At 37.4% G+C, this 17,511-nt stretch overlaps 2 protein-coding genes across 2 annotated transcripts; one reads left to right on the plus strand and one right to left on the minus strand.

Moving 5' to 3' along the window:
• Positions 1-1,636: 1,636 nt before the first annotated feature.
• LOC149408060 (uncharacterized) lies at positions 1,637-3,695 on the minus strand. Its single transcript, XM_089623601.1, has 3 exons — positions 3,069-3,695; positions 2,764-2,980; positions 1,637-1,923 (listed from the first exon to the last, which is right to left on the minus strand). Exons 1-3 carry the CDS (start codon positions 3,693-3,695, stop codon positions 1,637-1,639), a joined length of 1,131 nt encoding a protein of 376 aa, XP_089479727.1.
• A 10,273-nt stretch (positions 3,696-13,968) lies between these two features.
• Positions 13,969-17,376, plus strand: LOC149408061 (G-type lectin S-receptor-like serine/threonine-protein kinase At2g19130). The gene is made up of 3 exons (XM_089616198.1): positions 13,969-14,607; positions 14,874-15,293; positions 15,662-17,376. Exons 1-3 carry the CDS (start codon positions 14,140-14,142, stop codon positions 17,183-17,185), a joined length of 2,412 nt encoding a protein of 803 aa, XP_089472324.1. The 5' UTR covers positions 13,969-14,139; the 3' UTR covers positions 17,186-17,376.
• The last annotated feature ends 135 nt before the right edge of the window (positions 17,377-17,511 follow it).

Here is a 17,511-nt window from a genome sequence, read left to right on the forward strand (position 1 = left end):
GGACAGCCGTTCTACTTACCTAGAATATCAAGAAAATATGAGAAGGATAAATGGTAAGTGAGTTCTACTTACCTAGAACATCTTGACGAACTAATGTGTTTTGTATCGTGAAGTGTTATTGACATACATTCATTTGTCCCATTTCATTTCATCATCTCAAAGGGACAGAATTTAAAGTACTCTAAACATATGAACATAGGTGAATGAGGTTGAACGTCATGTCGTCCGATATGTCGTTTTCAACTCTAATTTCTCCTTAATGTTGGAATTTTTCGGTAGTCCTCCCAAAACAACTCATTTTAGAGTCTAGAAGGAAATTTATGAGGACCAAACGAGATCAAATGAGCGAAGTAGATCATGAGTTCGGTTAATTGGTACGCATCTCGTGACGTTCCTGTCACGAAAAATAGTGATCTCGTGACGTTCCTGTCACGAAAATTGTGCACTTCGTGACGTTCATGTCACGAAAAATGGGGACTTCGTGACGTTCCTGTCACGAAAAATGGGGATTTCGTGACGTTCCTGTCACGAAAAATGGGGATTTCGTGACGTTCCTGTCACGAAAATGAAGTCTTCAAGTCATGAAACGGTACGTTTTCGTGACATACCAGTCACGAAATTGTTCCCTTTGATGGAATTTAATGAGAAATCTCTTCTTCTTTTCATTAAATCCGTCGTAGGGGATCAATGGTTGCTATGAATATTAAAATGATAAAATTTAAAAAATAAATGGACAGCCGTTCTACTTACCTAGAATATCAAGAAAATATGAGAAGGATAAATGGTAAGTGAGTTCTACTTACCTAGAACATCTTGACGAACTAATGTGTTTTGTATCGTGAAGTGTTGTTGACATACATTCATTTGTCCCATTTCATTTCATCATCTCAAAGGGACAGAATTTAAAGTACTCTAAACATATGAACATAGGTGAATGAGGTTGAACGTCATGTCGTCCGATATGTCGTTTTCAACTCTAATTTCTCCTTAATGTTGGAATTTTTCGGTAGTCCTCCCAAAACAACTCATTTTAGAGTCTAGAAGGAAATTTATGAGGACCAAACGAGATCAAATGAGCGAAGTAGATCATGAGTTTGGTTAATTGGTACGCATCTCGTGACGTTCCTGTCACGAAAAATAGTGATCTCGTGACGTTCCTGTCACAAAAATTGTGCACTTCGTGACGTTCATGTCACGAAAAATGGGGACTTCGTGACGTTCCTGTCACGAAAAATGGGGATTTCGTGACATTCCTGTCACGAAAAATGTGGATTTCGTGATGTTCCTGTCACGAAAAATGGGGATTTCGTGACGTTCCTGTCACGAAAATGAAGTCTTCAAGTCACGAAACGGTACGTTTTCGTGACATACCAGTCACGAAATTGGAAAAAAAAAGTCCATACCCAACATTAGTACATCAAGAAAAAGTCTTAAAAAAATATGAACATAGGAGGAGAATTATACAAATAGTTTTAAAACATGTGATATCGTCTAAACATTAAAACATTAAAACATTGTAAATATTGAGTACCTCATCTCGAACTACATTTTATTTCTTTCCATTCACCCCCCTTTGGCAAGCCGGCAAATCTTTATGGTCTTCGACAATAGCTCCCTTTGATTTCAAAAATTCCTTCTAATTCTCGCCGAATATTTCTTGAAGAATGGAGTTAGACATCAAAACCGGAGATTTGTAATCCTCACCTGCATGCATCTCTACATACTCGTTGTATTCAGCTTCGCTCATGTCATGACGCTTCTTTAATTTCCTGGGAGGGCGCGGAAATGGAATCATGTAATATCTCATGGTCGATTTTGCACTTCCTGAAGGCATCTCCGACGTCTCATTCACCGTCGAAACTTTTTTACTCGAATCGCTTCCCTTCGTCGTTGGATCTTTAGCGTCCATTTCATCGTTAGACTCTTTCGAACAATATTATCACTTTGATATGAGGTAAATATCAAAGGTCGGATAAATATGAGGATTCCTTACCTAACTTTTGTAGTAAGTAAATGCTAAAATAAATATTCTTACCTAACTTCCAAAGTTGGTTGTTCAGTAATTTAATTGCTATGAATGCCATTTATTGCTATTAAATATTCATATCCCAATTACCAACTCGGTCAAAACGGCGAAAGATATCATGGTTCACGAAAATGGCTCGAACTTCGTGACTTCTATGTCACAAACTTTCGGGAATATATGACGTTTCTGTCACGAAACAATTGGATGTCGTGACTTCTATTTCAAGAAAAATGAAGATGTCGTGACTTCTCTGTCACGGAAACAATTGGATGTCGTGACTTCTATGTCACGAAGAATTATTATTTCATGACTTCTCTGTCAATAGATTTCGTGACGTTTACGTCACGTAAATTGTTTAATGGGACTAAAACGTCACGAATGAGAAATATAAAAATCCATAACAAACATAACAAACTAAATGAGAAATAAAGTAAAGTACAAATCCAAATTGGTACATCAAATAAAAAGTTAAAAAAAAAGGAACAATCGAGCTCATGTTCGGGGTCGGCTATGGTGGGTCGGGATCGCGTTGCGACATGTGGCTCAATTATGTCCTACTCCACCACACCGACTGCATTTATTCCTTCTATCCTCATCCCATTCGCATTGAGAGGGTATTCTTTTCTTTTTCGGTCTTCCGGCGGCACGAGCCGCAACATGAGGTGCATTTACTATTTTTTGTGTGACTTCCTCTGGAAAATTCCACGACTCCTCCCTGCCAATTGGATTAATTACACCTGCATAACAACTTCTCCAATATTCGGTGGTGTAGTAATTTGATATGTACTTCTCAACTGCGAAGTTTCGAAAACCGCAAGCCGCAATGCCGTGGGGACAGATAAAGTTGTCAGTTTGAAAGACAAGGCAACTACATGTCTTCTCTCTCAAATTTACAGCCCACTTTTGCCCCTCTCTATCAACGACTTCAAACTCGTACACCGATGATGGATGCACCTGTTCCGCACCCAATACCATTTTGTTTACGGGTTATAATAAAAAAAGATATTATAAAAAAATTAAAAATTGAATGCCTATCACATACCCCCATTCCAATAGATTTAGCGTGGTATTCTTCAAGTTTTTTATTCGCGTCAACGCAAAGGATCATCAACGTTCCCAACGCTTTTTCTCTACGTTCGTAAAACCATTTACTCATTCTCTCCGGGAGAAAATCAAATAGCTTGGCAATAGGGAACTCTCTCAGTTTGACATTCATTGCATTCAGCGACTCGGCATTGTTTGATGTCATTATTGAGTACCTCTTCTCCGTGTAGAAACTACGAGCCCATTTTTCGTAGCCTATGTCGTTCTGAAGATACGCTCGGACTCTTGGATCTTCCTCATCTATCATAAGCATATACTTTTCAAACTCTGCATACGTGTATGCCTTCGCTGCAGCATAGAACGTCCAATTCACCTCTTTTGATAGACCTTTGATTTGGTTCTTCACGTTCTTCAAAAGACGAAACATGAAATAACCATGGTCTGAGTTAGTGAAAACCTTTTTCACACTGTTAATGATTCCCGCGTTCCTGTCAGACACTATGACCTGATGTGACCTCTCCCCGATTGCTTCCTTTAACCTTGTCAAGAAGTAAACCCACGATTCAGTAGATTCTGAATCACCAGCGCCGAATGCGAGGGGGTAAACTTGTTCATTCGCATCCATACCACATGCTGAGAACAGTGTGCCTTTATAGTAACTCTTCAAAAAAGTGCCGTCGATGATAACTACGGGCCGTAGATACTTCCACCCCCTTTTCCAAGCACTAAACGACATGAAGAAGTATTTGAAACGGTGGGATCGAGGAGTTGTGACAAGGTCGAATGATGAACCTGGATTGTTAGTCGACCACATGTACATGAATTTAGGCAGAGATCTATACGATGCATCATCGGTGCCAAACAATGATGATAGTGCCGCCTGTCTTGACCTCCATGCTTTTTTGTAGGACATGTCCACTCCAAAATCTTGTTGCATGTAGGACATGATGTCTTTGGGTTTGCATGGTGAACATGAGGGATCGATGTACCAGTGTTTCATAGTCTCGCCTACAAATGTGGACGTAGCCTGAGGTTGTTCTCCTTGTCTGAATTGTGTAGCACACGTGTGCTCAGAATCATACCTGCAAGAATGTAAGAGCAATGTTAATTTCGGGTGACCACGATAATATCAATGTAGAAATAAGTAATAAGTCACCTCCTCACTTCAAAGATCTCGGATGTAGTCTTTTTTACTCCACGAACAGACCACGCGCATGAGTCATCTCGACAAACAACATGGATATACCGTGTTGGAATTGATCTAGGGTTTAAGAAAACGTTTAACGCTTCGCAAAGCGGCGGAATTTTAAAAATTTTCTTTTCAAGTAAAAACAGTTTTTTACTAACCTAGACAAAGAGCAAGTACATATAAATAAAAACTATAATGAGCATAGAAGTTTACTAACCTTTCTTGAAGCTTGAACTTTGAGAAGCTTTTGGAAAGTTTGCAACGCTCGTCTTCCTCGCAGCACGTCTCTCTTTCTTTCCTCGGCAACTCGAGCAACCACGAAAGTTTCTATCACTAAATCACTCGAAATAAAAGGAATTAGTGAGTGGGCACTTTTAAACACTACGACTTAAGAACGAGTCTTTAAGTCGCAGAGCTAAACTCTAGGTCAAATGAGGACCTAGGTGCCAAAACAATAAAACGAAATTGACTAGAGAGAGAGAGGAGAGGGGCGGCCAACAATGTCTAGAGAGAGAGTCTCTCAATCTCTAACTTATGTTGAATAAATGAAATGAAGGGAATGAGGCCTCTATTTATAGGGGAGGTTTTACCTTCAATAAGGTAGTTTCCTCTTTCATTGAATATCACATATTCATGAGCAAATATTGCTCTCCTTCCCTTAGAGTCACTCGGCCAAATAGGCTTCTAGAAGCCCTTGGATTTGTTTCCTCTTTTGTTCCCTTCTTTACTTGGCCGAAATTCCCATTACCATGCATAGGAAATTTGTTTCCTCTTTTTCTTTTGGAAACTATCTTCATACATCAATGCACAAAATAATTTCCTCCTTCTCTCTATGGTATGCACGAAATTTTGAGTCTAGAACATGCTTCTAGATGTTTCTTTATTTGTTCATGACAAAATAAGAAAAGCCCATTCAGAATTTTCACATAAAATTCCATGAAATGAAATTAATCTTCAAGGCCCAAATTCTTTAACTTGGCCGTGAGGTTTTAACTTCATTTGTCATCATATGACAATATCAAAAAATTTATTGACATTCATTTCATGCTATGTCTCAAAAGACAAAAATACCCTTTTGACAATTTTCGTTTTTGTTTTGACTTAGCTTCCAGTTTAACTATTCCTAATCGATGCGATTCGTGACAGTGACCTCATGGATCCAAATGAACAAAGCTTGAGCTAAAATACTTGGACTCAAAAGTTCACAAACCTTTTCCAAGTTTAGCTTAATGTCAACTGACTCCACTAAAGAGTTGACACTGAAAATATCTCGGTTCAAATGAATTTATTTTCTACTCAAGAATTCAACCTTATTGTAATGAGTGGATCCACATAATATTATCATGTTTACCCTTCATGAATATCATCTGCTAGTCGGGATTTACAAAATTACCATTTTACCCTTCTAGCTGTTATTTCCTCAACTCCTTTGTCGCTTGTGAATAAGTTAGAAACAATGTATTGACGAGGAGCTAACAAGTCACATTGTTTCATCCAAAAAAGTCAAGACTCAATTTGGACACTGGCCAGTTCATTTATTCACACTCCAAGGAACAAAGCATGAGGTGATATACATTGCATTTCAGCAATCTTGTACATGAATTCCATATCTATGAGAACTTCACAAAGTTACTCATGACATTCTCACAACTTAGTACTTCACCAATAGGCCTTGTTCGGAATCACATAGTGAGTCCGAACTCTGACTTTCTCAAATGAGAATACTAAGGTGTGAAATGACATGTCTCATTTCAGGATTAAGGTAAGCACGATGCAATTCATACTTAGTGACTTCGAGACATCAGAGGTTAAATGGTTTGTTCTTATCTTGTCTCTAGAAGTGCACTGGTCAATTCAGTACCTTCGGAAGATACCTAGAAGAACTATAGAGTCTCCAACTCTCAATGCCTCATAACCAGACATCATAGATTCTCCTAACAATCATACTGAGGTCAATAGTCCTTTGACCCTTAGATTGCGAATGTATCGTTTTAAGCAAACTACGAAGAGTTTGTTCATGCAAATCTACATTTGTCTCTTCGTAAGTTGTTTAGTTTGTTTATGGACTAAAAGACTAAGGTTTTATCATAAAGCTTCAGACAAGGAAGATTGAATGAACGTTTCAACTTTTATTAATAAATAAGCAGTTACAAGCAAGAGTCTTCGTAAGACTATATGACATCAAATGTACATAAATACACACTACAACACTTCTTGTGGGCACCATTGACAACAAACTCCCACTTGACTCAAAGAAGATGTGTGTAGTCGTTCATGCCTAATCCCTCTCGATGTTGGTCGAAGACCTTGTTCGCTAGGGCCTTGGTGAATGGATCTGCCAGAGATCTATTTCACCTCTACGTCTCCGCGTTGCGCGATCTCTCGAATCAAATGGTATTTCCTCTCAATATGTTTAGAGCGCTTATGGCTTCGATGTTCCTTTGAGTTAGCGACAGCCCCACTATTATCACAATAAAGGGTCATGGGCTCGTCGAAGTTTGGAACAACTTCCAAATACTTAAGAAATTTTCTAAGCCATACAGCCTCTTTGGATGCTTCACAAGCAGCCACATATTCTGCTTCCATTGTGGAGTCAGCAATGCAAGATTGCTTAATACTTCTCCACACAACAGCTCCACCATTAAGGATGAACACAGATCCAGAAGTGGATTTCCTGGAATCCTTATCCGCTTGAAAATCGGAGTCGGTATATCCCGTCATAGTCAGGTCAGTACCTGAGTATGTAAGCATCAAGTTCCTAGTTCTTCGAAGATACTTAAGAACATGCTTAACAGCAATCCAGTGCTCGGGTCCAGGGTTGGATTGGAAACGGCTAACTACGCCAATGGCGAAACAGGTCTAGTGCAAAGCATGGCATACATGAGGCTTCCCACGGCAGAGGCGTAAGGAATTTTCCTCATGTCTTCAATCTCTTGTGCAGTCTTGGGAGACTTGTCCATAGAGAGTGAAACTCCATGCCTAAAGGCTGTTTAACCCTTCTTGGAGTCTTGCATCGAGAAGCGATCCATCACCTTATCAATATAAGATGCTTGAGAGAGTGACAGGGTCCGGTTTTTCCTATCTCGAAAGATTTGGATTCCCAGAATGTACGCGGCTTCTCCTAGATCCTTCATATCGAATTGCTTTGCGAGCCAGACCTTAACCTCAGATAACTTACCCACATCATTACCAATGAGTAGTATATCATCGACATATAGTACCAGAAACACAACTTTGCCTTCGTGTATTAACTTGTAAACACAAGGCTCATCTATTGACTGTTCAAAGCCGAAGCTCTTCACAGTTTCATCGAATCTAATATTCCATGACCTAGATGCTTGCTTTAATCCAACAATGAATGTGTTCGAACAAGCGGATTGGTACTTAAGGGATTGAGCCCTTGAGAAGAGACATTGGCAACGATGTTGCTCTTCTCTCTGATACCACGAACAAGTTCATTTGGGATCTTATTTAAAATAAGATGAACTGTCCTTTGAGGAACATGTTATGTTAACTTTGGATCTAAGTAGTTAGATACTACTTTAACTTTTATTAAAAGGTAGATCTTTAAAAACGAACAAATAATCATGATGACTCCTGGAATTTTGTTATAATCGATATTCTTGGAATGATCAATATGTATTATTATTATACACGTGTCATTGAGAAAGTTATTACCGTTGTGTAATAGACTTAATGATTACACGATTGACTGAGCTAAAATAATTTCTGAAACTTGAGGTTTAGAAAGGACAAGCTCGTTCCATAAATGTCTCAAACATAGTTGTTGTGATAAGGTATGAGCTCAAAGTTGAGGCTAAGGACATTGTCAATACATGGACTATAAATTAGCCCTTTTGACAACGTCAAATTTTCGAGAATACTAACGAGTGTTTTAAAACACTGTAATATTCTGGAAATAGCGAGAGGCTTAATTATTTAATCGCAAATCCTTAAAGTCATGTATATTGAATATGACTTGACCGACAAAGATGCACAATAAATAACTAAGTAATGGAAGAAGTCAATAAAGTTCTTATGGAAACATATTTAATCACACTATGGTTAGTGGTGACGAGATCTGAGCATGCAACGTTGCAAATGGTTGAAGACACCAATAGATGTACACCGACAAATAGGGTAACTTCGTATCTTTAGATATGAATCTGGTGTATAGTCTTAAACATGCAAAGTGTTAGAATGTTCAAAAGTAAATAGATTTACTAAGAACAAAATGACTTGAACTTAAGAGGTAAGTCAAGAATACTTGCATGTTAGCATGGACTGTGGATATATATTTGGGATATAAGTCGAATCGACATAACTTGTGGAGTATGATAAAATTGAGGATCCATGGGAATCTCAATCCTGGGTCAAAACATTTGAAACTATCTTTACGATGACTATGAATAAATTGGCTCATGGTAACTTATCTTCTCTTGTCAAAGTGGGAGATTGTTAGGAATATTGCCGACTAGAAGATGATGATTACTAAATAAGATAAGAAGTTACTTTATTAGCATCATATGATTAGTGGGTTGAGGTCTGATAACATTCATAATCAATAACAATTATCATCCATAGTCTCCGTATCAAAGTGAATCGCATGCTGCGTCTCCGAGATCGGGTGGTGAACTTAAACTTGGTCGCTGACTGATATGTGCATGGAAAGCCTTATCTAAAGTCATATATGTGGAACACAAGTGAAGATTGATCACTTAGTGGGAGCATCCTCCACTTGTGGTAAGTGTATTTTGTCAATGGTGACCACACGAATAGTAGTAGTGTCTATTAATGTACATTTGATGTAATATAGTCTCACGAAGACTCTTGCTTGTAATTGCCAAATTATTAATAAAAGTTGAAACGTTCATTAATTCTTCCTTGTTTGTTTGAAGCTTTATGATAATCTATTGTTTTTAGTCCTTAAACAAACCTAACAACATATGAAGAGACAAATGTAGATTTGCATGAACAAACTCTTCATGCTTAACCAGTGCACTTCTAGAGACAGAATAAGAACAAACCATTTAACCTCTTATGTCTCGAAGTCACTACGTATGAATTGCATCATGCCTAACTCGATCATGAAATAAGACATGTCATTTCATAGCTTATGTATTCTCATTTGAGAAAGTCAGACTTCGGATTCACTATGTGATTCTGAACATGACCTATTGGTGAAGTACTAAGTTATGAAGATGTCATGAGTAACTTTGTGAAGATCTCATAGATATGGAATTCATGTACAAGATTGCTGAAATGCGATGTATATCACCTCATGCTTTGTTCCTTTGAATGTGAATAAATGAACTGGCCAGTGTCCAAATTGAGCCATGACTCTTTTGGATGAATCAATGTGACTTGTTAGCTCCTCGTCAATACATTGTTTCTAACTTATTCACAAGCGACAAAGGAGTTGAGGAAATAACAGCTAGATGGGTAAAATAGTAATTTTGTACATCCCGACTAGCTGATGATATTCATGAAGGGTAAACATAGAAAATATTCACTGGATCCACTCATCATAATTAAGTTGAATTCTTGAGTATAAAATAAATTAATTTGAACCGAGAGATTCTCAGTGTCAACTCTTTAGTGGAGTCAGTTGACATTAAGCTAGACTTGGAAAAGGTTTGTGAACTTTTGAGTCCAAGTATGTTAGCTCAAGCTTTGTTCATTTGGATCCATAAGGTCACTGTCACAAATCATATCGAGTAGGATTAGTTAAAATAATAGCTAAGTCAAAACAAGAACGAGACAAGTTTTACAAAATTTTCTAAATTGTATTTTTTGTCTTTTTGGACATAAGATGAAAGGAATGTCAATAAATTTTTTGACATTTTCATATGATGACATATAAACACTCGACCATGACAAGATTTTGGGCCTTGCGGATTAATTTCATTTCATGGAATTTTACTTGAAAATTCTTAATGGGCCTTTCTTATGTTGTCATGAACAAATGAAGAAAAATCTAGAAACACCTTCTAGAAGGTATCTCGGCCGCCCAACCCAAAGAGAAAGAGAGACCAATTTTGTGCATTAATGTATGAAGATACTTGCCAAAAGAAAAAGAGGAAACAAATTTCCTCTATGAGGAAAGAGTCACACGGCCAACCAAGGAGGGAGAAGCAAAAGAGGAAACAAATTTGCTTCTAGAAGCAATAGGTTGCACGTCCAAGGCAAGAGAAAGAAAGAGGAAATATTTGCTCATGAATATGTGATATTATATAGAAGAGGAAACTATTATTTAGTCAATGGTATTTTGGGAATTAAATAAATATTTATAGTAAATCTGTTTATTTATTGTTGGACAAGTAAATAAGTGTTTAATGGGCTTAAAAATATTGGTCCTTGAAAAAAAAAATCCCCTACCCCCCTACGGTGTTGGACGTTTTTTGCAATGGTGTGGTCACCAATATTTTTTCTGTTTTTTTGTTCCTAAAATATAGGAGAATAAATAGGAGATTTATTTTCCTATATTCTCTCCTAATATTTATGCTAAATATTAAGAGGTTATTTAGGAGAATATCTAGGAGAATATAATTTCCTAGATTTTCTCAAAAGAAAATATTTTATACTGTTGTATGAAATAAAATTCTAGATATTGATTTGATGGATGAGAGGAAAAATACAATTCATTGTTGAGATCCAAGGGCTGAGATTTAATCCACTAGTGTGAACACAATAAAATGAAATAATAGCTTTTAGAATATTCTGGAATATTCTATAAAGATACCTTTTAAACTGCTATAAATAGAAGACTGATGTGAAGCAAAATTGAACCTAGCCATATAGCTAAAAACGCCCATACACTCTCCTTTGTGGCTTGCTTCTCCTTCCTCCCCTCGGAGTTGCTTCAATTCCATTTTTAGAATAAGAGAGAAATATCGGAAACACCCCGTTTCCAGATCTAGTGAGATATAACGAAGCCCACTCTTTTGTCTTATCTTCCTCGGAGAATACGTTTCGGAAGACTTTGGTGTCATCACATCGAGTCCTTGAAGGAGGAGTTCCAGATCTGATCGTGTGGAGGCTTGTACGTTCAAGACAAAGACGGATTGTGAAAGCTTTCAATTCGTGAGCCTAAAACTGCAAGTTTTCTTAAACTCGTCTTTTATATGATGTGGTTGCTTGATGAAGTTTCTTATGATTAATTAATTAAGTAATCTAGATCTTGTTTAATAACCATGTTAATAATTAGTTCTTGTTAGCGTAATTATTCTTTTCCGCATTTAATTGGTTATTTAAGGTGCATTAATCACCAACAGATAGATCATCGACAATCGGTATTCACATTGTTATATGATATTTGTCGATATATCCGTCGGTTGTCGATATATCAGTAAAATCAAAACTTCGGTATCAGTGCCGATATCGGTATTTTAATCCTTGGTTGAGCTTGAGCTAGATAAATAGTTTATTTAAATTTTTAATGTTAAAGTTTTATTCTAGTTATCTGTTGACTAAGAAAATAGTTCAAATTAAGAAGTAAGGATTAGTTATGTTATACTTAAATTAGTATATTATAATTTAAATAGAGAATATTTGGGATACTTAATTCAATTTCTTAGCTGTATTAATCAAGGTTTGAAATGCCATTTTCGATGTTGTTTTGAGCCCTCTGATCTACGGAAAATTGACACGCGACGGAAAACTGAACGAAAAAATTGTGGAAAAATGCAATCGATATGCCGTTTTAAAATGCCATTTTCGATGGGATACACAAATGTATCTTTCAATTATTAAAATTGTAATATATACAACATTTAAGTTATAGTAATAACAATACATTTAGCACATATTATTTAATATATGTTTATCCTAATTTTATTTTATTTAATACATATTCTATATATCCAGCTATATAATTTAAAAATACTCGTGTTTATATATGTACTAAAAATGGGTAGTAAATATTCAATGATAACATATCAATTTTTTTTGTAATATTATTTTCTTTTATAAACATCCGTTTTCATCATTTTATTTTGTTTTTATACATTTATTTTTTTATACGTAGTAATATAATTAAATACATTATTGAACAGCATTAATGGAAAATATATAATTTTTATTAGTAAAATTTTATTTTTTACATTTATATATGGATTTTTATCTTATATATAGTATCTGTCTAAAATCATAAAATAAATATAATATATAATTAAAAGTAAGCAATACTATAATAAAATTGGTCCTTGGTTTATTGGAAAAGGCTAAAGCGACACGATTAGGTGAATTGAGATCTATTCCCAACTGGCTCCATTGCATTTTTTGTATAAAAAAAATCATAACTCACCAACGAAAACAATAGATTCTGACTAAAAACGACAATAAAAGGAAAAATATGCTTTTCGTCTACCATTTTTATTCCGGTAACGGTGTCGTCGCCGATTTTCGGCAAATTTCACCGGAATTTAAAACATTGGTATTAATAGACAAATAAAGACGTATATCACACGGCATATATGTATAAGCAACTCAACTTCTAGAATACTAGGTGACTAAGACCTTTCATCTTAGCTCCTCCAAAATTTCCAGATCCAAGAACTCCTCTTTGACTTCCTTGATTGGTAATGGTTGCCAATTTTGACCGAGCTATAGTGGAGCACTTAGAGACAAGGGAAGTGTAGTGTAAAAAGTCAACTAAACGTTGTTTTTTTTTTTTGGGGCTGTAGCTAAGGGCTTAATGGTCATCATGTAATGCGAAATAATAAACAAGGACAGGATGTATCTCATTCACGTGTTGATCGTTGAAATTATAGGTCCCTATAATGATTATGAGGATACTTATATTTCATAAATTTTATTTTGTTTTTATTTTTAATTTTGTGAGGAAATTAATTCTCAATACGTTGTGAAAACAATTACAGCACGTAAATAACCAATTAAAACGTTTGAAATTGTTATATAAACAACGTTTTGTAAATTTTAATTAAATAATCATAAATATGACGTGACTTAATCAATAGAAGTGACTATTTATCTAAGATTTACATTTGTAAATATATAAAAGTAGCTATTTATCTAAGATTTACTAAACGTGACTATTTAGCAATGTTAAGTTGTAAATTTGACTATTATCTAATGAACCATTTTTATTGTGGTCGATGATATTTATCGTCATTTGAACAGAGAGATTTGTTTTCTAAAAATCTTCAAATCATGCACCATCATATTTATTTATGAGTATTTTGAATTAAATATACAATATTGATTTAACAAATGTATGGTTCCACACATGGACGAAGCCATAAATTCAAATTAGAGGGGGGTTAATATTCAAAACAAACATTGAGAGGGGCTAATTTGTAAATATTTAGTGTAAAAATTGTAAGAAAATTTAAAAAACCTATAAAAAATGCAAAAAAAAAAAAAAAAAAAAAAAAAAATTGAAAGAGGGCTATAACCCCCTCTCAATTCCATGTGGTTTTGTGCCTAGTTCCACATGTAAAAGAGGCATCTAACAAGCGTAATGTAAACTTATATGAAAAAGTTATTATTACGAATAAATATAAAAAGCGCATAGGACTTTAAGTAAAAGAAAGAAAGATATATCTGTTATAAAATACAAAAAAGATATCATAAAATAAAAAGGTATACACATAGGCTTCCCATATTTGTTATTTTCCAAAAGTACGTAAATTGACAGCGAGAAGTTTGTCAAATGTTTAAAAGTAAATCCAGCGAACCTCAAAGAAGATTTTGCATTTCTTTCGACCCAAGAGACCGACATCATAATATACACTGAAAGAGCCAAGTTTTTTTTTTTTTTACTTCTATGTCCCTACCCTGCATCCTTATCCTCTTCTCAACTCTCCATTCCCACGCTTGCTTATATACCAAGTTTTCCGCGAATAACACTTGACAATCCATGAACACCATGGCCAAGCAAACCCTCACTGCTCTAGTACTTGTCGTCACAAGCCTTATTCTGCACGCAAACCCGTTACTCGGAATCACCGACACAATCTCCGCAAACCACTCTCTCTCCGGCGACCAGACCATCATCTCCTCCCACGGAGTCTTCGAGCTCGGCTTCTTCAAACCCGGCCCGGCCCCGAAATACTACATCGGCATGTGGTACAAAGAGCTGGTCACGGAGCTGACCATAATCTGGGTCGCCAACAGAGAGAACCCCGTGTCCGATAAATTCTCATCGGAGCTCAGAATCTCCCACGACGGAAACCTGATTCTCTTCAATGAGAAAAAAGTCCCGGTCTGGTCAACCAATGCGACCATCTCATCACCCACAAATCATTCACCAAAAGCAGTCCTTCTCGACTCTGGAAACCTAGTCCTGATCACAAACGGGACATCGGAGCCGATATGGGAGAGTCAGGTATTAGCACGTTATTGATTATTGCCTATAGCCACCATAGGTATATTAGTATCTTATTATTCCCTTTATTTACTTTTAAGTGGACGGGACAACGTTGATGTATATTTGTTGTTTAGATAAAAATCAAATATAAACTTTTGGAGAGACAAATAGATTTATTAGAGGTATCAATTTGAACTTGAAATATAAGCATATGCTCAAAGGTCTAAAATTACTGAAAATGAAATATGTCTCTAACTTTCTCTAATTAATTAAACCGTCACTAGGACCACCTAACAGACACGCTGATTCCGGGTTGGAAATTCGGGTACATAAAGAAGACTCAGTCGATAAAGTCGCTGGTGTCTTGGAAGAACACGGAGGATCCGGCGCCGGGGCTGTACTCGATCGAGCTGATTCCAGCGGAGAAAGCGTACTCGGTGCGGCGGAACAGGACGGTGGAGTACTGGAGCACCGGGGGTTGGAACGGCCACATCTTCAGCATGGTCCCGGAGACCAACAAACCCGACACCTACAACTTCACCTTCATCTCCGACGACACCGGAAGTTACTTCATCTACTTCAACGCCAACACCACCAAGACCAAGTCGCGCTTCACCATGGACGTCACCGGACAGCTCATCCAGCCACTCTGGGTTGCGCCGCAGTGGAATACTATCTGGTCCTTCCCCAGGAATCGCTGCCAGGTAATTCATTTCATTCCTCTTTTCTTATATCTTACCATATATTTAGGTTCTCCAGTAATTAGTGTAATTATGTTTATCCTATTAGGAACTCCCCACACTTTTACATCTATTTTTCAACATATGTTTTTTTTAAGAAATTTAGATCTTCTACCTTTTTTTTTTTTTTTTTTTTTTTTTTTAGTCACATTTCCTCATTTACAAAATCACAGTTAGCGAGTTGATATTTAACAAACACACTGGCTATTAATTAAAAATGAATGTCTAATGTGATTAGTTCTTTGTAATTCCAATATTTTTTTTTTTTCTTTCGTGTGTGTGTGGGTGTAGAGCCAAAATCCTAAATAATGATATTATTTTGTTTGTGCCAGGTGTATGCCGTGTGTGGGGTCTACAGCACCTGCAACGAGAACACATTCCCATTCTGTCGATGCATGGACGGATTCAAACCGACCTCGAAGACTGACTGGGAATTGAAGGACTACTCCGGTGGCTGCTCAAGGAGGACCCAGCTGGCTTGCACCGGAGATGGGTTTCTCAAGCTCACCGCCGTATCATTTCCGGATGATAAGAAACCGTCTATTGGAGTCAATAATTTGAAGGAATGTGAGTCAAAGTGTTTGGAAAACTGCTCTTGCAAGGCTTATGCTTATGAAGAAGCCGACGGTTGTTTTGTGTGGACAACCGATCTACTAAATCTTGAGCAATTGGCTGCTGGTGACGGGAACGGAAAGACTCTTCATCTCCGCTTAGCTTCGTCTGAACTTAAAGTCCTCCAAGCCAAAGCTCACAAAAAGGTCAAAGGTTTCGTGACGGCAGTCGGCATTGGGTCGGCTTCGGGGCTAGCCCTAATCCTAGTCGGTGTTTTATTTTTTGCTCTGAGGAGAAGAATTAGAGGAATACGAGAGAAGGAGAGCGGGGCCGGGAAGACGATCGAGGGTACTTCGTTGGTGGTGTTCGGGTACAAAGACCTCCAGAACGCGACTAAGAATTTCTCAGATAAGCTTGGCGGAGGTGGGTTTGGATCGGTCTTCAGAGGGGTTTTGCCACCAGATAATTCGGCGGTGGCAGTTAAGAAGCTCGAAGGGTTTCACCAGGGAGAGAAAGAGTTTCGAGCCGAGGTCAGCATTATTGGGACGATCCAGCATGTGAACCTTGTCCGGCTCCGGGGTTTCTGCTCCCAAGGGGCTCAAAGGCTCTTGGTATACGACTATCTTCCAAACGGCTCTCTCGGCTCCCACATCTTCCACGAAAACAAAAATAGCCCCAATGCCGTTCTTGACTGGAATACAAGGTATCAGATCGCGTTAGGGACCGCTAGAGGGTTAGCGTATCTGCACGAGAAGTGTAGAGATTGCATCATCCACTGCGACATCAAGCCGGAGAATATTCTTCTGGATAATGATTTCAGCCCTAAAGTAGCTGATTTTGGCCTTGCGAAGCTCGTGGGCCGAGACTTCAGCCGGGTTTTAACCACGATTCGGGGGACAATCGGGTACCTTGCGCCAGAGTGGCTCGCTGGAGTCGCGGTGACTCCTAAAGCTGATGTGTATAGCTATGGGATGATGGTGTTCGAGATCGTGTCGGGACGGAGAAACTCAGAGAGCTCTGACCCCGGCTCCAGGGCAAAGTATTTTCCGAGCATTGCCGCGAGAGTGGTGGTTGAAGGAGAAGGAGATGGTGACGTGGTCAGACTGTTAGACCCAAGGCTGGAGGGTCGTGCTGACGTGGACGAGCTGCTGAGAGTGTGTAAGCTTGCTTGTTGGTGCATTCAAGATGATGAGTCTCACCGGCCGTCTATGGGTCAAGTAGTTCAGATTCTCGAGGGGATTCAAGACGTCAATTTGCCTCCAGTTCCACGATCTCTACACTTCTACGATGCTATTGCCAACTAGTAATTAGGACTATAAAAATATATAACTCAATCTTAAGCCAAAGGCTCTACTACGTAGTTTCAATTTTTTTTTTTCTTTTCTTATTTCTACATTTCGGTTTATTTATAAAAACAATGAAGAGATCTTTCAATATCTGTTGCTTTGTAGTGTTGAGTTATAACAACGTTACCATTAAAGGACAAAGTCATTATCCGGACTAACATATCAACTTATAATGTTTTAGATAACTATTTTAATTTTCTAAAATAAAATTAACGATAAATATAAGGATAATTTACAAGATTACCCCCTGAACTCGTGCGTGATTAATAAAGTACATCATGTAC

Source organism: Urtica dioica, chromosome 1, assembly GCF_054948205.1.
Source record: "Urtica dioica subsp. dioica isolate 48M chromosome 1, U.dioica_male_clone48M_v1_H2, whole genome shotgun sequence".
NCBI lineage: Eukaryota > Viridiplantae > Streptophyta > Magnoliopsida > Rosales > Urticaceae > Urtica > Urtica dioica.